General features: G+C 55.8%; 1 protein-coding gene across 10 annotated transcripts in view; it reads right to left on the bottom strand.

Moving 5' to 3' along the window:
- HSPG2 (heparan sulfate proteoglycan 2) overlaps window positions 1-23,081 on the bottom strand; it is a 217,452-nt gene that overhangs the window by 124,007 nt on the left and 70,364 nt on the right. For all 10 annotated transcript variants that reach the window (XM_076072845.1, XM_076072848.1, XM_076072846.1 and 7 more), the window contains exon 3: window positions 22,831-22,875. In XM_076072845.1, the coding sequence (XP_075928960.1) occupies window positions 22,831-22,875 (45 nt within the window). The remainder of the gene's footprint in view (window positions 1-22,830; window positions 22,876-23,081) is intronic.

Genomic DNA, 23,081 nt, shown 5'->3' with positions numbered 1-23,081 from the left:
GACAAGGCCGCCCCACACCGCGGCCGCCCCACACCGCGGCCGCCCCACACCGCGGCCGCCCCACACCGCGGCCGCCCCACACCGCGGCCGCCCCACACCGCGGCCGCCCCACACCGCGGCCGCCCCACACCGCGGCCGCCCCACACCGCGACCGCCCCACACCGCAGCCGCACCACACCGCGGCCGCCCCACACCGCGGCCGCCCCAACCTTGTGGCAGACACACATTGGGGTTGATTATTCCCGAATCGGGGGCGGAGGCGGAGGAGGGAGACCTCCCCTCCCATTATGATTAACGCCGCTGCTATTAATTATTATTACTCAGCGAGACAAGGCCCACGCTGTGCGGGTGCGGCCGCCACGGCCCCCGCGCCTACCACGGCCCACCCCTCCACCCCCCCCCCCCCGTGCCGATCACGTCCCCATGCCCGGCATCAAAGGCCCCCTTCACCCACCGCCACCACGAGCGGCTCACGCCGTAACAACAGGCGGCCCCATTCATCGCCGCGCAGCCGCCGCGGGGGGTATGGGGGGGGGGCTTCCACCCGCCCCCCTCTCTGTCTCTCTCACGGCCTCAATCAAGGGTGGCCCCGGTCGTGGCCCCCGATGGCCAGCGTCGGCCCCCGCACAGCTCCTCCACGGTGCCCGCAGCTCTTGGAAGTCTCAAAGTCCCATTGTGCCTGCCGAGTAACGGTGACAACGAGGGTTGATGATAATAATAATCTCGCTCTTTATTCGCCAGAGGAACGCCTCGCTGAGCCGTCTCAGTGGCGTAATGTGGGTTGGGATGGGCCCTGGTGGGAGGAATGAAATGGGGGGCCCAGCCCCATCTGCCCCCCACCCCCTCCGCCCACCCTTTGCAGCCCAGTGCCTGCGCCCTCCCGGTGGACCATCGCGCAGTCGTGCAGCCTGTACACTCAGTAGTTACTGAGTCTCCACGCGAGTCCGCGGGTCTCCGCGTGAGTCCACAGGTCTTTGTGCGAGTCTTTGGTTCTCTATGTGAGTCTTTGGTTCTCTGTGAGTCTATCGGTCTCTTTGTAAGTCTATTACGGGTTAAATGGTAGTCTCCTGTGTTGGTGAGTTAATTGGGAGGAAGTAGCAAATTCACAGCAGGTGGCGACCAATTTAGGCTGACTAGCAGGTTCTGGTGTAGGTCCAGTTGTGGCACTTATTGTGTCAATAAGTATTTAAAGTGGGCTGTGAACAGAAGTCGAGCGGGAGGGAGAAACTAGCCCAGGAAAGGGTCGCACTCCAGTAGCAGCACGCCAACGTGTGCAGCATCAAGGATGCAGAAACGACACCGCGGCAAGAGCTGTGAAGTTGAACCCCGCTTCCTTGAAATAGGGCGTGGTAAAAGTTAATTTTAGGGGCAAAGTAACAAGGCCTAACTACAACATCTGCTGCTCCCTTTCGGCTTGTTCTCGTTCTGCCTGTCGCTCGGCACATTCCCGTTTCTTCCGCAACTCCTGCTGCGTCAGGTTCATCTCTCAGCAATGTCCGTAAGGCTGCTGAACAAAACCGTGTTTTCATGTCGAGTCCACTCGGCTCCGTTGACCAAGAACCGAACAATAACAACAAACGACTGCTCGCGGAAAGCGGCACTGAGCGGTCGAGGCGGGCACCCGCCCCTGGGTCGGGCATCCCCCAAGCGGTAATTGTCTCTTTGTACATAAAGTCTATGGGTCTCCTGAGTCTGCATCTCCGGTAGTGTAGTACGGTTGGCATGGGCCCCGGTAGAAGGAATTAAATGCTTCTCTCCCACCACCCCCCCACCCCTCATTCACAGAGGCCACAACCTGGGCCCTTCTAACCGGCGCACTGCCCGTACACTCGATAGCCAGTATCCGGACGGCCACGCTAAAAGTAGCATGAGTGGGTGTTCCACTTCACGTTGTAGGGAAACGGAGGAGCCGGTGAAAACCCACGCACACGAGTGGCATGCAAAGCTCCGCACAGATGGATTCAAGAATCCAATGCCGTACATTCATCTCCTGGCCACCTCGCGGGCAAAGCCTTCGACAACTCGCTTGCATCCCAGGGCAGTTTCCTAAACCCAGTGGACGGCAGGCTCCAGGCTGGAGGCTGAAGCCTTAAGAGAATTGAGAGCAAAAAATAAAATAAAAACTCAATTCTTGCTGCTAAGGGCCGATCAACTGATGCCTCGTGAGGATTACGATAATAAAATCTGAGATGTACTGTATGAATTAAACGAGACCCAAATAATACCTTGGAACGTAAGGTTACTACAATCATTGTAGTTGTCAATTCCAAAGGAAGCGCAATACCTGCTCAAACCACGGGTATCAAAGCCACCAAGACTTTATGGGCTGTCAAGTTCGCAACCTGATGTCTAATTTAAGACCCATAGTGCAACAGGCTCTGCCACGTACAAATGAGCACAATGCGTAACAAAATAAATACATTTTGATTTAAAGCTTTCGTGACTGCAGGGATTCATATTCTTGGTTCTTTCGGTAAAGTCACGTAGAAGGGAAACAATAAAAAAATAAAAATATTTTAAAAAAATACAGCCACACATCGGCAGAACTCCTTCGTTCAATGGACAAGGTGGTGACAGCGCAGTGTTAGCTGGCTAAATATTCAAATCTGCCTGCGGCCTGAAGCCGGTAGTAGTAACAAACTGGCCACGTTCTGTTTATGTGACAACCCTTACTAATTGGCTGTCGGGTGGTGGCGGGTTAAACCTGGCATATTAAGGGGACACTGTTTAAAACGCCGATGTCCTCGTGTATGCAGAAGTGGCAGGGGTCACAAAAGCAAAGTTAGTGGGGAATAATAGCCATTTTCGATACGTATTAGGCATAAGCAATTTAAAAATAACACTTACTACCCAGGGACAAAAATCGTGTTACATAGTGTTATCCAATTATCACGGTGGGCTACGTACGGTGCAGAAGAAGTTCATACGGACACTGGATGTTTTCTCAGCAAAGCCCCACCCCCCCCCCCCTTATATTTTATTCAAATCACACCTTAAGACGCAACCTGTTTGTTTTTTATCTAATCCAGTGTTCTCCGCTAATTTTCAGAGGGGGGTTGGGGTGAGGAACAAGACATCATCAGCGCCGAGGGCAGCCACACATTGTTTGAAACCATTGGGGTGGTTTGACAGCAGCACGATGATGATGATGGTGGTGGTGGGGTGTTTTCACAATTTGTGTAGTGTCGGGAGAGCCGCATGTCAGTGGGCGTCAGTGGCCCGCGGGCCTTACAATGAAGAACACTGATCTCATCCAATGTATATGTTTATGTAACGCCGTCACTCAAGGTGTTCTAGGACGTCGCTTATACAACGGTGACACGGAATGGAGTGATGCAGTTGAGGGGTGGGAGGGGGGGTTATGCTGCAAGGCATTGAGCAATGAGTGACAGTTATAGACGGGGTATTTGGGGATCACGAAAGGGCTATAGGAGAGGGACGTGAAGGAGTGGAGGGGCGAGAGGAGGGAAGAGGAAGAGAATGGGCAATGGAGAAGAGGCGATCAAGAGAGCAATGAAAGGAGGTGAAGGAGGGGGACATTGTGTTTATCGAATCGTTTGTATTGGGGTTGGATTGTATTGGTGTGAGTCTGCCTGGGTTTTTGTACAGTGGTTAGTGCGCCGGTGACCCGAGTTCGATTCCAGCTCACGCCCACCACAACAGCAATTGCGGTTATTGGAGCCGGTCCTGGGCATCCCCGAGGTCGACTTAACCTCAAAATCTGTTCAGGCTCTACAGGGGATCTCTGTCTTTGTTTTGCACAGCCCCTTGTGATCATCCGGCACTTCAGTAGAAGTGCCCGGTTAATATGAAGGCTCTCCTTGGCCTAGCCCCATGGTATCTGCAGGAGCTGTGATCCGTGTTCACTCTCCAACGAGGTCCCCGGGATCTGCGCACCGCCTCCCTCGATGGACTCTGTTCCTGGAGTGATCGTCGTGGCTTTTTCCACCGTGCAGCTCCCAGACGATGGAACAACGCTTTTGCCTTTACCGATTAAGACATTCGGAGTCGGAGTGAAGCCTGTCTTGAAATCTCTCACCTCTGTAAACTGGCCTTCACCCCGCCGCCGAGTTCTGGCCGTCGACCCGGCCGGTTCTGTTCGTTTCCTGGCTTCCCATAACACGGCACGCATTGGTGGCATCTACGGACGTAAAAGAAGCCTTACGAATATTATTTACTATTATTAAGTTATTATTATTACTTAATCCCTTACACCGAGGGCCCAAACAGCCGCCGCTACTCCAGCACTGCCGTTAACCCGAGCCTGGGTGGTGCTGGCGCTGTCACAGCACGAGAGAGGAGAGAGCGGAGAGATGAGAGAGATGAGAGAGCGTCCGCACGCACCGCGCCACGGGGCCACGGGGCCACGGGGCCAAGTGCCTTGAGCGACGTTCTCCCTGCCCGGCCCAACGGAGCGCGCCGCCTCGCACGGCCCAGGAACGGAGCGCACGAGGAGCTCGTTAGCGCCGCCGCTTCGCTGGCATTGTCGCGTGGACAGAGGGCACGGGAGGGTGTCGCGCGACGGGAGTGGTCATCGTGACGGACGCACGGACGCACGGAGAGGGAGACAGACAGAGGGGTCTATTGTTGCTCCATCACGAGCCAGAGAGAACACGCTTCATCCGCGACCTTATAACCCCCCCCCCCCCCTGAACTCCACTCCCTCCCCGAGGGGAAATGAACCCGGGTGCTGCACGGTGGGGGCGGCCGTGCGTGCTGTCACATGCCGGCGTGCTCCCTGCCTCCCTGCCTCGCTCTCAGGGGTGGTGCACCAAGCCCCCATCTAACTGGTAGCATTCACCGTAAGGCAGTCGGGGTGACGGATGATCCAGAAATCGCTGACGAACTACAGTCACTCGCTCGCCGGCGGTCAGTCGCCTCCTCGTCGCCCTTCTATCACTACCGCCACGGTCAATGTGGGTGCCAGACATCGACTGTTTCATCTCAGCCACCACACCGATGGCCACAACAACACATTCGCTCGCCCATTGTTAGAGATTCTGAGTGATGTGGTCAATCAGTGGCTTCGTCTGAGAGTTGGTGAACTGTAGATACGCCCGCTCGCTCACCCACACACTCACACACCCACTCACCCACTCGCTCACCCACACACTCACACACCCACTCACCCACTCGCTCACCCACACACTCACACACCCACTCACCCACTCGCTCATCCACACACTCACACACCCACTCACCCACTCGCTCACCCACACACTCACCCGCTCGCTCATCCACTCACTGTGTCGTCTCCACCACCACCACACTGCTGGTCACAACACACTCACCCACTCGCTCACCCACTCACTCACTGTGTCGTCTACACCACCACCACACTGCTGGTCATAACAACACACTCACCCACTCGCTCACCCACTCACTCACTGTGTCGTCTTCACCACCACCACACTGCAGGTCACAACAACACACTCACCCACTCGCTCACCCACTCACTCACTCACCCACACACTCGCACACCCACTCACCCACTCGCTCACCCACTCACTCACTGTGTCGTCTTCACCACCACCACCACACTGCAGGTCACAACAACACACTCACCCACTCGCTCACCCACTCACTCACTGTGTCGTCTTCACCACCACCACCACACTGCAGGTCACAACAACACACTCACCCACTCGCTCACCCACTCACTGTGTCATCTTCACCACCATCACACTGCAGGTCAGAACAACACACTCACCCACTCGCTCACCCACTCACTGTGTCATCTTCACCACCATCACACTGCAGGTCAGAACAACACACTCACCCACTCGCTCACCCACTCACTCACTGTGTCATCTTCACCACCATCACACTGCAGGTCAGAACAACACACTCACCCACTCGCTCACCCACTCACTCACTGTGTCATCTTCACCACCACCACACTGCAGGTCACAACAACACACTCACCCACTCGCTCACCCACTCACTGTGTCATCTTCACCACCACCACACTGCAGGTCACAACAACACACTCACCCACTCACTCACTGTCATCTTCACCACCACCACACTGCAGGTCATAACAACACACTCACCCACTCGCTCACCCACTCACTCACTGTGTCGTCTTCACCACCACACTGCTGGTCACAACAACACACTCACCCACTCGCTCACCCACTCACTCACCCACACACTCGCACACCCACTCGCACACCCACTCACCCACTCGCTCACCCACTCACTCACTGTGTCATCTTCACCACCACCACACTGCAGGTCAGAACAACACACTCACCCACTCGCTCACCCACTCACTCACTCACTCACCCCCACACCCACTCACCCACTCGCTCACCCACCCACTCACTCACCCACTCACCCACTCGCTCACCCACCCACTCACTCACCCACTCACTCGCTGTGTCCAACCACCACAGCAATGCGGGCCACAACGATTCCCTTTCTGCTTCTCTCCTCCGCGCGTATCCACTGTTGAGTTCACTCCCATCATCTCTGTTGCCCAGCTCTCATAAACATCACCATCATCAGTTTCACCATCACATTCAGCCATGGTCAATCCACTGCTGGATGATGGCCTCACCAAGCCGTCGCCACGCAGACGAAGATCCGTCCGGCGGCAGCAGCAGCGGCGCACGGAGCCGATGTCGCCATTGTTTCAGCACCCCTCATCTAGATACAACTCAAAACGGTGCTGTTTGTTGCAGGCCGCTTGGCATGCAAGGTTTGGCCTCGCTCGGCAACCGGGATTCTCGGAGGAGGGTGCGGAGGTGAAAAAGAAAGGGTGGGGGGTGGGGGTGTGGGGGTGTGGGGGTGGGGGGGGTGGGGGGTGTGGGGGTGTGGGGGTGGGGGTGTGGGGGGGTGGGGGTGGGGGGTGTGGGGGTGGGGGGTGTGGGAGGTGGGGGGTGTGGGAGGTGGGGGGTGTGGGAGGTGGGGGGTGTGGGGGGTGTGGGGGGTGTGGGGTGTGGGGGTGGGGGTTTGGGCGGTCAGGTGAGAGAGGGGGAGGGAGGCTGGCGCACATTCCTGCAGGCTGGGACTGTGAGCGACTGTCAGGTGCGTGGCGACAGCGAGAGAGGGGGGGGGGGCTCTCTCCTCCTCGCCACGCAGCTATGAGTGGAACGCGCCACCTCCAGCTAGCTGCCCCAACTCCCCCCCCCCCGCTCGCTCCCCCCCCCCGCTCGCCCCCCCCCCCCCGCTCCCTCCCTCGCCCTCCTCCCCCCTCGCTCCCCGCTCACTCCTCCCTCGCTCCCCCCTCGCCCTGCTCGCTCCCTCGCTCCCCCCCCCGCTCGCTCCCTCGCTCCCCCCTCCATCCCCCGTCCCTCCCCCGCCCGTCCTCCCTCTCCTGACAAGGGAGGAATATCCCAATAATTTGCCCGAGTCTCGGCGTGACCAGATTTGGAGAGAGATTTTTTTGTTTTAATGATCTCAGCTCTTAGAGAGTGGGGTGGGGGGAGGGGGACGTCTCCTTTGTTTTTACCGAGAGCGGAACATGAGAGAGAGGGGGGGGTAGAGACACTGAGGATACAGCGAGATAGACGAGATGCAGAGGAGACTTGTACACGGAGACATGCAGAAGAACAACAGAGGAACCACAGGGACACGCAGAGAGAGGGGGAGCGACAGAGAATCACAGAGACCTCGAGGGACATTTACGGAGAAAATTAAACATCTTCAAATGCACGGAGATACAGACAGAGAGAAACATAGCGAGACACAGAGAAACACAGACAGACGTAGAGAGAGAGATCACGCCTAGAAAGTACGAGTAACAGAGAAACAATCACAACATAGGAACCAGGAAACCGATCTAAATCCATGCAGTTGTAAACATACTGAGAGAGAGAGACACTGAAAATAGCGATGTTTTATTTGATCAGGTAAGGCCCACTCAGCTATCTACAGCAATGTTTTAGAAGCGACCTGGCCACATATGATAGCTCAACGAAGTGGCTTGTCACGTGGACATGTATCGGAGCCAGATACTTTAAAGGCGTGTTTACAAATGCGGAAGGAGTAACCCTGAGGATCCGGAGAAAAATCCACGCAGCCACGGGAAGAGAGAGACACCACAAACTCCAAATATACAGCAGCAGCAGGCGTCATGATCGCGATTGAACCCACAACCTCCTCCATACCAGGCGAGGTAGTTAACATATCCTAACCACCGTGATGATGATGAGAGAGAGAGAGACACCACAAACTCCAAATATACAGCAGCAGGCGTTAGGGTCGCGATCGAACCCACGACCTCCTGTACACCAGGCGAGGTAGTTAACATCTCCTAACCACCGTGATGATGATGAGAGAGAGAGACACCACAAACTCCAAATATACAGCAGCAGCAGGCGTCATGGTCGCGATCAAACCCACGACCTCCTGCGTATCAGGCGAGGTAGTTAACATGTCCTAGCCACCGTGATGATGATAAGAGAGAGACACCGCAAACTCCAAATATACAGCAGCAGCAGGCGTCAGGGTCGCGATCAAACCCACGACCTCCTGTATACCAGGCGAGGTAGTTACCATCTCCTAGCCACCCTGATGATGAGAGAGAGAGAGACACCACAAACTCCAAATATACAGCAGTCGTTATGGTCGGGATCGAACCCACGACCTCCTGTAGACCAGGCGAGGTAGTTAACATCTCCTAGCCACCGTGGCGTGGTGAAACACGGAGACGTAGGGAGGCGCCCCCCCGCATGGGGCTGTGAGGAATCTCTCCGCTGCACTGGCGGCTGAACCGGACTTTCCAATACATCGGTCGCACACATTGTATTCAACGATCCACATTGACGCACACGCCGCGTTGCGCAATCATCGCGTTGCGCAATCATCGCGCGAGGAAAATAACGACCGCCCGATTGTACAATCGCCTCGCGCAACTGGCGAGGTGCACCAGGGGAGGGGGGGGTGAGGCCCTGGGGGGGGGGCTGGGGGGGGCTAGGGGGGTCTGGGGAGGGGGGGGGACTGGCGTGGCGGTTCCCAAGTGAGGCACGCGACTCGGGTAAAACAAAAAAAAATCCCCTCTCGGACTCCATCAGTTGCTGGCTAGAATGCCGGTTGCAGCCACTGGCATATTTTTGTTTGTTTGCTGGGCGGTTAGGCCACGGACACGTGAGGGGCCACGCCACGTGACGGGCCCTGTGACTTGGAGGGGGCCGGGTTGTACCCCGAAGGGCCCCCCTCACCCCCGCCGCTTCCCGTGCTCTTGAGCAGTGGTTCTCAACGAGGGGGGGGGGGGGGTTACGTCCGTGGAGGTGAACTATGGCGCCAAAGTCGAGGAAAACAAATGTCAAATAAAATACTAATAACATTACGAGGATGTCATTCTTTCAATTCCCGTGCGCGTACGGAGGGAATTTGAATTACAATAAATTTATCAACATTTCCGAGAATGTATTGGTTGGACGGACCGACGGACCGACGGACGTACAGACCAAATAATTATGCCTCTGTTTAAAAAACAAAAAACCCGCTTACAAAATATCAAATGGAAAATAGGGGACAAAAGTCTCCCAGTTTACCAAAAAAAAAACCTCAGCCGAGATCCGCCCTTGGGGTTTGGGGGTGTGGGCGCCGATTGTGTGATTCGCGTGGGGGGCCCAGTTGCTGGCAGCAGCGAGTCTAGGGCCGCCCCTGGGTACGCGGACCTCCATCGTTACCCATGTTACCCCCGTTACCCCCGTTAACACCGTTACCCTCGTTAACACCGTTACTCTCCTGACCCCCGTTAACACCGTTACCCTCGTGACCCCCGTTAACACCGTTACCCTCGTGACCCCCGTTAACACCGTTACCCTCGTGACCCCCGTTAACACCGTTACCCTCGTGACCCCCGTTAACACCGTTACCCTCGTGACCCTCGTTAACACCGTTACCCTCGTGACCCCCGTTAACACCGTTACCCTCGTGACCCTCGTTAACACCGTTACCCTCGTGACCCCCGTTAACACCGTTACCCTCGTGACCCCCGTTAACACCGTTACCCTCGTGACCCCCGTTAACACCGTTACCCTCGTGACCCTCGTTAACACCGTTACCCTCGTGACCCCCGTTAACACCGTTACCCTCGTGACCCTCGTTAACACCGTTACCCTCGTGACCCCCGTTAACACCGTTACCCTCGTGACCCTCGTTAACACCGTTACCCTCGTGACCCCCGTTAACACCGTTACCCTCGTGACCCCCGTTAACACCGTTACCCTCCTGACCCCCGTTAACACCGTTACCCTCGTGACCCCCGTTAACACCGTGACCCCCGTTAACACCGTTACCCTCCTGACCCCCGTTAACACCGTTACCTTCGTGACCCCCGTTAACACCGTGACCCCCGTTAACACCGTTACCCTCGTGACCCCCGTTAACACCGTGACCCCCGTTAACACCGTTACCCTCCTGACCCTCGTTTATCCCGCGCACTCGCCGCAGCTGCCGAGTTCGCCGAACGATCCGGGAGTGGGGGACTTGGGGGCGTGGCCGGGGGCGGGGCAAAAGCGGTGGCCCGCAAGGCACAGAGCCAATGAGCAGAGGGGAGCTTGTGAGAAACGCTGGGGTGGCAGTAACAGGAGACGGCAGCGGCAGCGGTGAGCCTCGTCCCTGGAACTCCTCTTCCCACGATGAGCCGGGCCCAGGCCAACGTGCGGCCCCCTCCCAGCCACCCCCCCCCCCGTGCCCCCCCCCCCACCCTCTTTCGCCCCCCCCCAATCCACCCTCCACCCCCCCACCGCGGGTTCCGGTTGTGGCGGAGAGGCACGGCTGCTTAACGCCACACAGCTGCGCGGCGCCGCAAGCGCCCAGTGGGGTAGCTGTCGGGTGGTGCAGGCGGTGCAACTGCACCGAGGCCACGCTGTAGGCTTTTAAGGGTTGGTGGATCAGAGAAATTCTGTGGCATTTCCTTCTCGCGCGGGCATCGAGGTGCCGGCCATACGCTGGCTCGCCAGAAGGCGGTAGAGCAAATCTCGCCACGGTGGCTAGGAGATGTTAACTACCTCGCCTGGTATAGAGGAGTGCATGGGTTCGATCCCGACCCTGATGCCTGCTGTGTATTTGGAGTTTGCGGTGTCTCTCACGCCGCAGTCCTGTGGATATTTCTCTGGGTTCTTCTGGTTTTTCAGTTCAGATTTTAGAATCAACGTGCATTAACATCCTCCCATCTAATTTTTTCACCTCCTCTCCACCATATCCATTCATACGTACCATTCTTAATCCTCTGTAAAGCGTTCTCCGTCCAGACGCTACATAAAGCACGTGTAAAAATAAGACGAGTGTTCAAACTCCTGCGCCGGGAGGTGGAATCGAACTGGCGGGCGACCTCTGGACCGTAAGTCCAGTAGTGCTGCTGACCGTTACGCCCTCCGCTGTGGCGGTAGCCGCTGGGATGAACGCTGGCGAGATTGAAAGCAACAAAAGGGAAGGAAGAAAGAAGACTGCGTCCCCTCTGGCGGCGTGTCGGGGTGGAGACGCCGCCCATCGCTCACAGCCGAGCGATCACCGCCACCGCTGCCACTCTGCCCGGACGCTCGCGAGCGTTCATCTCGCGGAGTTACGTAACGCTGCGGGGAGGAGGGGGGGGGGCTTGCAGGGTTACCGAACGCTCACTCAAGTACCCACTCACCCACTCATGAGACGCAGCGCACCAGCGCAGCGCACGGACGCAGCGCACCGGCGCAGCGCGCCGGAGCAGCGCGCCGGAGCAGCGCGCCGAAGCAGTGCACTGGCAGAGCGCAGAGACGCAGCGAACAGGCGCAGCGGAAATATGCGGTGCACAGACGCGGCGCGCAGATACAGCACGCTGACACAACGTACAGACCAGGCACACGACGAAGACCAGACACAACACACAGCCCTCGGACACAGCACAGAGCGCACAGGCCAGACGCACCACACACACACAGCACGCTTACACAGCGTATAAAGCAGAGACAGACCACGGGGCCCAGAGAGAGTACGTTGACTCAGCACCGAGCACGTGGGCCGGACGTGGCTGCCTATGGCTCTTTGGGCTGGCCTTGTGGTATCCGCTCTCTGGGCGGTGCGGGACACTATCCAAGCAGAGAAGACAACACTCAATCCGCTGAGATGTCTCCACGTGCGGCGAGGAGGCCGGAGAAAATCAAACGCTGGCAGACACCCGTGGAGGAAACTGAAGCCAGACTCGCACATGCACACACGTGACAATAAGAGAGATACACGTGGCAATAAGAGAGATACGAAAAAATTTGAGACGGGCACCATCCAGGCATCCACTCTACGCCCGTCCTTGTGGAAGAGGTATGTAGATGACACGTTCGTCATCTGGCCACATGGCCGACCAGCTCTGAAACAATTCTTCAACCACATCAATTCCATACACCCAGCCATCAAATTCACCATGGAGGTAGAAAAGGATGGCATGCTACCTTTCTTGGATGTCCTAATCAAAAAGAGACCAGATGGTTCAATGAGCTACTCTGTCGACATGAAAGTAACCCATACTGACGCCTACCTAAAACCTGATTCCCACCACCATCCATCCCAGAAGAATTCCCTCGTCAAAACGCTACACCATAGAGCTCACTGTATCTCCGACCATGAACACCTGACCAGTGAACTCAAACACGTACACCAGGCTCTCAAAGGGAATAGATATTCTGACTACACAATCCGCAAGGCCATCACCCCAACCGTGAGGAAGGAGCCATATGAAGATCCAATAAAAACCATCACCTTGCCTTACATAGCAGGAATAACCAAAAATATTTCCAAAATCCTGAACAAACACAAGATCCAGGTCCGATTTAACACAGTGCATAAAATTCGTGACCTAATTCCATCTGTGAAGGACAAGATTCTGAACATGCAATATCCCGGCATCTACAAACTAAGCTGTACCTGCGGCAGCAGTTGCATTGTGGAAACTAAACGACATGTCTCGGACCGTGTTCGTGAACATAAGGCAGATCTGAAACACGGCAGGACCAATACTTCTGCCGTGGCTGATCATTACTTTAATGCGGTTGGCTCACATGAAATTGATTTCTCTAAGACGATGGTACTTTGCAAGCCGACTGGCTATCAACAAATATTTGTTCACGAAGCCATCCATATATACAGACGACAGTTTTAAACTCAGCAATAATTGGAAAGATGTCATCAACCACTTTGGGTCATGACTTGATTTGTGTTTTCTTGTCAACCTCGACCGTCAGCAGTGTGGATGTGTGTAGCGAGGTGCAATGCCCCCCCCCCTCCATCTCTACCCCCTCTCTCTCTCCCCCCTATCTCTACCCCCCCCCTCCACCCATTGTCTGCCCACCCATGCTGTGTACGCACAGTCCTCCTCCCAACTCCCCCATTGTCTACTCTACCCCCACTCTCTCCCCTTACCTCTGCCCCCCCTCTCTCTCCCCCTATCTTTACCCCCCCTCACCCCATTGTCTGAGTGGTTGCCCCGCCCATGCTGTTCACACTGCACAAGCCCTCCTCCCCCCAACTCTCGTCCCCCGCCCACTCACTTTGGAAACCCTTTTAAGGAGTTGCATTTGCAGGTTTGCCCTCTTTTCTCTCCGCCTGATGAAGACCGCTTGTGTTGCGATCGAAACGTCGTGGTTTTTTTACTTATATTTTATAAAAAAAAAAAATTCTTCTATCTACGTGACTTTACCGAGAGAACCAAGAATGTGAAAGACTCGTACGTACAATAAGAACTTTACCTAAACTTTACCGCAACTTTACCTCAACTTTACTGCAGCTCTACCTCAACTTTCCCGCAACTTTACCTCAATGTCACCGCAACATTACCGCAACTTTACCTCAACTTTACCTCAACTTTACCGCAACTTTACCTCAACTTTACCTCAACTTTACCGCAACTTTACCTCAACTTTACCGCAACTTTACCTCAACTTTACCGCAGCTCTACCTCAAAATTACCGCATATTTACCTCAACTTTACCTCGACGTCACCGCAACTTTACAGCAACTTTACCTCAACTTTACCGCAACTTTACCTCAACTTTACCTCAACGTCACCGCAACTTTACCGCAACTTTACCTCAACTTTACCGCAACTTTACCTCAACTTTACCTCAACTTCGCAGCTTTACCTCACCTTTTCCGCAACTTTACCGCAGCCTTTACCACCCCACGTTAACCGTTGCGCATTCTTCAAAGGTCACGCAAACTCCCCGGGCGGCACAAGAAGATACATTTATTTTTATTCGCCCCCCCAACTCCCCCCCCCCCCGATTTGCTTTTTGCTGCGCACCCACGGGGAAAGGGGGGGGGGCACGTTAAACAATTAAATTCGACCAGGGGCGGGGGGGGTCCCGTGTCCCACGGCGTGACCTTTGTATCGTGACCTTTGTTTAACGGGGTTCGCCGGGCTGGGCGCGGTACGGGGAAGCCTTACACACGACAACAGAAAACGTTGGACAAACTTCAAATTAAATATTAACCCGCGAGGTGGAACGTGATGGAAATGTTGGATCAACGGGGGTTTGGCTCGGCGGCCCGCATCCGCAAAGTGGTATCTAATTGGTCTGCCAGCTTAAATTGCCTTCGCACGGCTGCTGAGATTGCCACGGCATTGATGTGCCGTGGCTGTTAGTTTTGCTCAGGCCCCCCCCCTCCGCCCTCACCAAATGGACTTTCGCCACGATCAAGACCAGACCTGTGACACTGCCACCAGCACTACCGCCACCAGCGCCACCAGTGCCACCACCAACAACATCCGCCATTCCACACTACGTAGCGGTGACGTCACCATGGCGCTTGTGCCCGGCTCTGTGCACGTTGAGGCCACGTGAAGTGTCGAACGCCCGCCGGCAGGAGGTCACGGGGAAGACCCAGGTGCCACGGGTCGACTGATTGAGATGAATGAGATGACTGGCTGATGCACCACCTGTACCCCCTACTGTGCCAACTTGCTGTGCTTTAGCCACCTGGCGCTTTGCTCGTTGTTATGAGCGTTGCTCCTCCGCCCTCCGTTGTAGTTGGAGGGCGAATGCCTCCAACTGCCCAGTAGCAGTGTCCTTCACGAGCCTCCTCCACAGAGGCCGATCTTGACACCACTGGTACCAGTCATCGGCAAGTCCACTCAGCTTCACGTCCTCCTGTACCACATCACTCCATCTCTTCTCTAGCCCACGCCGTTCCCGTTTAGCACCCTCTATCTAGCCAAACAAAAGCTATTTAGGCATGCGGTGGCTGGGCATGCGGTGGCTGGGAATGCGGGCTACATGACCCAGCCAACGCAGCCTTGCCTGCTGGAGGAACTCACCGATAGGACTTTGTCCAGTTCTTTCAAAGATTTGTGAGCTCCTCACACAATTCAGCCTGGATCGTAGGCATTCCAGCCTCAATGTTTCTAACTGGCGAAGATGTTCCATTAGGGGGTCCATGCTTCGCAAGCGTAGAGAAGGGAGGGAATGACCGTGGCCGAGTAGACCCGAAGCTTCGTGCGGAGCGACAGACCAGGTAGCTTCCATACAGCAGCGTTACGCAACTGATGAAAAGATGCCGCTCCACTGATTCGAAGTGAGCCCTCTGGTGTCAAACCAGAGCCGGCACCACCACCACCAGCACCACCGTCACCACACCGCACGGCTTCCAGCTGCCGTGGAGACAATTAGGCAGCGCTGAACCGGATACGCGCGATGCATGGATTATTTTTAACATAATTGATTTTGTAACACGTAGGATTTCGCGACCAATATCATCCGTTTATATATTTACGCGATATAACACAAAGAAACCCTGTATTATGGATATTGACGTTGTGCTTGTTTACCCAGGAACGCCTCATTGAGTCTCAAGACTCTTTTTTTACAAGACGGATCTGCCATGGTGGCGAGATGTTAACTCCCTCGCCTGGTACACAGGAGATCCTGAGTTCGATCCCGACCCCGATGCCTGCTGTATATTTGGAGTTTGCGTGTCTCTCTGTCTCATCATCATCATCATCACCACGGTGGCTAGGAGATGTTAACCACCTCGCCTGGTACACAGGAGGTCCTGAGTTCGATCCCGACCCTGATGCCTGCTGTATATTTGGAGTTTGCGTGTCTCTCTGTCTCATCATCATTATCATCATCACCACGGTGGCTAGGAGATGTTAACCACCTCGCCTGGTCTACAGGAGGTACTGAGTTCGATCCCGACCCTGATGCTTGCTGTATATTTGGAGTTTGCGTGTCTCTCTGTCTCATCATCATCATCATCACCACGGTGGCTAGGAGATGTTAACCACCTCGCCTGGTCTACAGGAGGTCCTGAGTTCGATCCCGACCCTGATGCTTGCTGTATATTTAGAGTTTGCGGTGTCTCTCTATCCCCATGGTCGTGTGGATTTTTGTCCGGGACCTCTGGTTTCCCCCCCCCACATTTATAAACTTGCGTTTAGAGTCTTTGGCTGCTGTAAATGTCCACGTGATAAGCCACTTCATTTAGATATCATTTGTGGCCAGGTTGCTTCTGAAAAAGAGTGATATAGGTCAGTGGGCCTCACCTGGTAAAATAAAAAATAGTTTAGTTTCAGTTTGTGCATTCGTAGCAGTAGTAGGGAACAATGATTTTGTTGCTGCTATGCGTTTGTCCCAATTGAGTAATTTGTGGTGTGATTCTCAGCATTGGAGTGTTTCGGCCAATACCAGATTGACTGGATGGATTTGGTTCGGGGCGGAAACCGGAGAATCCGGAGGAAACCCATACAGGACAGGGGGAGAACACGCAAAACTCCACGCGGAAAGGCACACGAGTTGGGAATTGAACCCAGGTTATTTTTGCTGTGAGGCACAGGTGCTACCTCTGCGCTTCTCTGCCACTAGGTACCTGGATACCCGATGCACAAGTGGAGAATCCAAGACTCTCTCTTTGTGTGCGACTGTAGCTACGACCTCCAAACCATGGACCATGTAACTGTGCACTACCCCAAATACAGAAGAATGTGGTGGGTGAGTCGATGAGTGAGCGAGTGGGCGGGTGGGTGAGTGAGTGGGTGAGTAAGTGAGTGAGTGGGTGAGTGGGTTGGTGAGTGGGTTGGTGAATGGATGAGTAAGTGGATAGGTGAGTGGGTGGGTGAATGAGTCAGTGAGTGAGGGTGTGGGTGACCGAGTGGGTAGGCGGGTGGGTGAATGGATGAGTGGGTGGATGCAATAAGTGAGTGAGTGGGTGTGTGGGTGAGCAGATTAGTGTGTGGGTGGGTGAGCGGGTACGTGAGTGGGTGAATGGATGAGTGAATGGGTGAGCTGGTAAGCGGGTGGGTGTATCTGCAATTCAGCAACTCTCAGACGAAGCCATTGGTTGGCGATGTCACTCAGAATGGAATCACGAACAGTCGTCTCTTCATCGGCCGTACACGGACAATGAGGAGCGACTGGCACCATCACGGGGAGTCTGTCCTGGGTCTCCCTCGTCAGTGGCCGCCCTCCCCGTCTCTCAAAGAGGCACCACCCTCTGCAACGCCGTGCAAATGTGCAGAGCACATTTGCACGGCTGCGCTTTGGGGCATTCCTGTGGACAGGGCAGTCAGCACAGTGGCATGCTATGGTAAGAGCCCCCCCCCCCCCCCCCCTATTAAAAACAACTGGCTCACTCCTGTGGAAATGTAACACACATTTCATCACCGCCGACACTCCGATGCCCCTCTCGCCCGCCCTGCCAGCGCGGACGGCCTCACGAGCATTCGGCGATGTCCTGATTCATCGCTGGAAACTCCACACTCTCATGGCCAGAAGCAATCTGCCCAAAAGCCAAATCACGGTTAACTTTACACTGAGCAGCACTACATGTGTCGAGTCCAGAGATGGTGATGATGGCAGCGCTGGGTGATGATTATGATGTCACTACTGCGGAGGTTATCGCTGGTATGCTGTTCAGCTCGCCGATGTTTTCGGGTTGTGCCAAAACGTTGGACACACCGTCGCCAAACAATGCGCTGTTCAACGCGAAAACGCATCGGACAGCTTTTAATCAATGACGATTATAACACGTAGGCTTTCGCGACCAATATTATTCATAATAAAAGTTTTTGGGTTAGATCGCGTTATTTATAAATGTGTCGTAACCCTCCACCACCCGACACGGCCAATCAGCAAAAAAAGTGTCACGTTGACAAAAGACAATTAGTTCACTACTTTAGCCCACCGGTGTGTTGAAGAGTGAATCCACAACATTTACAGTTTGAGTACGACGTTTCGCTGGTAAATACATCCAGCGAAACGTCGTACTCAAACTGTAAATGTTGTGGATTCACTCTTCAACACACCGGTGGGCTAAAGTAGTGAATTATTTGTCTTTTGTCAACGTGACACTTTTTTTGCTGATTGGCCATGTCGGGTGGTGGAGGGTTACGACACATTTATAAATAACGCGATCTAACCCAAAAACTTTTATTATGAAATGACGATTATGGCGTGGTGATGATGATCATGATCGTGATGATGATCGTGATGATGATGATCGTGATGATGATGATATTGAGCTCAGACGACCCTTGACCAGGAGTCGATCTCAGGCCCTGATCGCGATTGGCTCCCACGCACGGCGGTGGCACGCGGCCGCGTTAATTGCCCCCTGGCTGACGGCCGATCGAACGAGGCCCCCGTGTCGCTGAGCTCGGTGCACGGGGGAGGGAGGGCGCGGGTCTCAAGTTTCTGGTCGTTCATCCCCCTTGCTCATTCACCCACCCATTCACCCACTCTCTCACTCCCACCCACTCACTCACTCCCACCCACTCACCCACTCTCTCACTCCCACCCACCCACTCTCTCACGCCCACCCACTTACTCTCACCCACTCACTCTCACCCACTCACTCTCACCCACTCACTCCCACCCACTCACTCCCACCCATTCACCCACTCTCTCACTCCCACCCACTCACTCCCACCCACTCACTCCCACCCATTCACCCACTCTCTCACTCCCACCCACTCACTCCCACCCACTCACCCACTCTCCCACCCACTCACTCACTCCCACCCACTCACCCACTCTCTCACTCCCACCCACTCACTCCCACCCACTCACTCCCACCCACTCACTCCCACCCACTCACTCCCACCCACTCACTCCCACCCACTCACCCACTCTCTCACTCCCACCCACTCACTCACTCCCACCCACTCACCCACTCTCTCACTCCCACCCACTCACTCCCACCCACTCACCCACTCTCTCACTCCCACCCACTCACTCCCACCCACTCACCCAACTCTCTCACTCCTACCCACCCATTCACTCACTCATCTCACTCCCACCCACACACGCATCCCTCACTCACTACCACCCACCTACCCACTCACCCACTCACCTACTCACTCACCCACTCACCTACTCACTCACCCTCTCACCCACTCACTCCCACCCACTCACCCACTCTCTCACTCCCACTCACACACTCACTCACCCACCCACTCACCTACTCACTCACCCACTCACATACTCACTTACCCACTCACCCACTCACTCCCACCCACTCACCCACCTCTCTCCCACCCACCCACTCACTCACTCCCACCTACTCACCTACTCATCTCACTTCCACCCACACACTCACCCCCTCACTCACTACCACCCACCTACCCACTCACCCACTCACTCACTCCCACCCACCCACTCACCCACTCACCCGCCCACTCACTCCCACGCACTCACCCAACTCTCTCCCAACCACCCACTCACTTCCACCCACTCACTCACTCCCATCCACTCACTCACTCCCACCCACTCACCCACTCATCTCACTCCCACCCACACACTCACCCCCTCACTCACTACCACCCACCTACCCACTCACCCACTCACTCACTCCCACCCACCCACCCACTCACCCGCCCACTCACTCCCACCCACCCACTCTCTCACTCCCACGCACCCACACACCTCACTCCCACCCACTCACTCCCACCCACCCACTCACCTACTCACTCACCCACTCACCTACTCACTCACCCACTCACCAACTCACCCACTCACTCACCCACTCACCCACTCACCTACTCACTCACCCACTCACTCCCACCCACTCACCCAACTCTCTCCCACCCACCCACTCACTCACTCCCACCCACTCTCTCACTCCCACTCACCCACTCACCTACCCACGCTCTCACTCACCCGAGTCACTCTCTTACCCACCCTCTCGCCGACCCTCTCACTCACCCTCTCACCCTCTCACCCACTCACCCACTCGCCCACTCACCTACCCACTCACCCACTCACCCACCCGCCCGCCCACACCTTTGCGTGTTGTTAACTCTGTCTGGCTTCCAAGCCGGCACTACGCACTCCCTCGTTGCCAGTGTGATGATGGTGGTAGGTGTTCTCATCGTTTACGGACAGCGTGTTGGATCTGAATCGACGTGGAACAGCGGTGGCCACGACGCCCTCCCAGTGACGATCCCGAGATCCCTGCTGCTGCTGCTGCTGCTGCTTCTGCTTTGTGCCCCAGCTCTCCAGACCCCTCAACTTGCACCGTGCTACGGTGGAGCGCACAGCAAAGTCATTTCGGTGAGCCGGGCATCTGGTCGGGCTCGCAGACACCAAACCGAGCCTCCTCCACAATCCTACCCTCCATGGTGATCGCCGCGACCTGCCTGGGTCACCCAAATTACAAATCCTCGACGACCCGAGACCTCTCTCGCCCCGGCCCCCCACTAGCGCGACCGCAGGTCCTGCCGCCGCCTGCCTGCCTGCGGTGGCACACCCCGCCGGGCGCCCTCCGTGTTCGCGGGGCCTCGCGGCTACCGCCCAAGGTCCAGGCCGCGTCCGTCCGGTGCTCGCCGAGCGGCATCGGCTTCCGGTTCGGTTGCCGAAGGAGTTTCGCGATGAGGTGCGGCGCTCGCCGCGCCGCGCCTCATCGCGATGTGTTGCCGACGATCTCGTCGGGGAACGGCGACCGCCATCGCCACGCGAGCTCCGGGTCGCCCTCGCAGCGGCGGCTTCCCGCTCGCCGTCGAGTAAGAGGCGGCGGGTCACGACGTCGCGAGCTTTCGCATGCGCTTCTGCGGCCGTCGGGAACGCTCTCCCGTCCGCTGTTCGGAAGCCACTGGAGCTACGCACCTTGAAATCGTCCACATTGAAGACCCGTGCATTGAGAAGTGTTTGTTGTGCTTCCTCGCCTCCCCCACCCCGCAACCTCCGATTAGCACGGTTGGCTACGTACGGTGCGAAATAAGTTAAATGTACGTACGTGCACAGAACTCTGTAGCACCTACGCCCCCCGTGGTGTCGTGAGTGGGGGGGGGGGGGGTGGCGGGTTAACGCTGAGCGTGCTCACACTCTCTCTCACACTCTCCCTCACACTCTCCCTCACTCTCTCCCTCACACTCTCCCTCACGCTCTCCATTACACTCTCCCTCACACTCTCTCTCTCCCTCACTCTCTCCCCCACTCTCCCTCACACTCTCCCTCACACTCTCTCCCTCACACTCTTCCTCACACTCTCCATTACACTCACACTCTCCCTCTCCCTCACACTCTCCCTCTCACTCTCACTCTCCCTCACCCTCTCACTCGCCCTCACACTCTCCTTCACACTCTCCCTCACACTCACACTCTCCCTCACACTCTCCCTCACGCTCACACTCTCTCACTTTCACACTCTCTCTCTCCCTCACACTCACACTCACCCTCACACTCTCCCTCACACTCTCCCTCACACTCTCCCTCACTCTCTCCCTCACCCTCACACTCTCCCTCACACTCTCCCTCACACTCTCCCTCACGCTCACACTCTCTCACTTTCACACTCTCTCTCTACCTCACACTCTCCCTCACACTCTCACTCTCTCCCTCACACTCTCCCTCACGCTCACACTCTCTCACTTTCACACTCTCTCTCCTCCACGCTCACACTCTCTCTCTCCTCCACGCTCACACTCTCCCTCACGCTCACACTCTCTCACTTTCAAACTCTCTCTCCCCACGCTCACACTCTCTCACGCTCACACTCTCTCTCTCCCCCACGCTCACACTCTCCCTCACGCTCACACTCTCTCACTTTCACACTCTCTCACTTTCACACTCTCTCACTCTCTCTCACGTTCACACTCTCCCCCACGCTCACACTCTCCCTCACTTTCACACTCTCTCACTTTCACACTCTCTTTCACACTCACACTCGAGGAGTGGCACCGAGGTGCCAACCGCCCCAGCAGGACTCACCAAACGTGTGGCAAGCACACAGACAAAAGATCTCCCGTATAGCCGTCAACGGGCTGATGGGGCAAGTGCTGTTAGCAAGTAGAACCTACTATGGGAGGCCGTCACGGCACACGAGGGGGTGGTTTCCCAGCACCGCTGCACCCGCTGGTCATTTGAGGCCGAGCCTACCTAGGGGAGGCCCAATGACCGGTTGGAATATTCTCCGCCGCTACATTGGTCGTGAGCGGTGAATCACAGCCACGCGCGTCACGCCACAACTGGCGACGGCCTCCGCCTGTAACAGCCGCGATGCGTGGTGGTCACCCGTGGGATCACTCTCCGGGCTCAACGTCTGCTCGTGAACCGGGCTCAAGTGTGGGTACGTCAGGGACAAAGAGAGCGGTGGCGCAGTGGTTGGCGCGCTGCGCTGCTAACCCGGTATCCAGAGTTTCGTTCATGCTCACGACCAATTGCAGTGGCTGATATTTGAACCGGTAATGGGCTTCCTCAGCCTTTTAATTAGAACCTGGTGTGGTGTGTAACCATCGCCACTGGGGAAACAAAGGCGACCGGGGATGTTATTGCCTACTCGCCTCTTTGTGCGTCGTGTTAGCCTTGATAGGTGCTCGCTAACAGCACTTGCCCCAATAGTCCGTTAAAGGCTATACGGAGGATCTTTGTCTTTGTGTGTGTCTGGCAACTGAGTATCTGTGTGCATCGCGTGAACCTGGCATTGATGTCTTTTCGTCACCACTTCCTTCCCCACTCGAGTCTGCGCACACAGACACACGCGCAGGCACACACGGACACAAGGACACACAGACACGTACACAGACACACACACAGACGGACGCACATATATACACACACGCGCAGACGCAGACACACACACAGACACAATAAAGACACACACGCGTACACACACATAAACAACAACTCATTAAGTCCGAGTCGTTAAACACACAAATGCACAACACA

This window comes from Petromyzon marinus, chromosome 39, assembly GCF_048934315.1.
Source record: "Petromyzon marinus isolate PM22_M1 ecotype Great Lakes invasive population chromosome 39, UKy_Petmar_22M1.pri1.0, whole genome shotgun sequence".
NCBI lineage: Eukaryota > Metazoa > Chordata > Hyperoartia > Petromyzontiformes > Petromyzontidae > Petromyzon > Petromyzon marinus.
The sequence above is the reverse complement of the archived record's forward strand: the minus strand, read 5'-3'. Positions and strand labels throughout refer to the sequence as shown.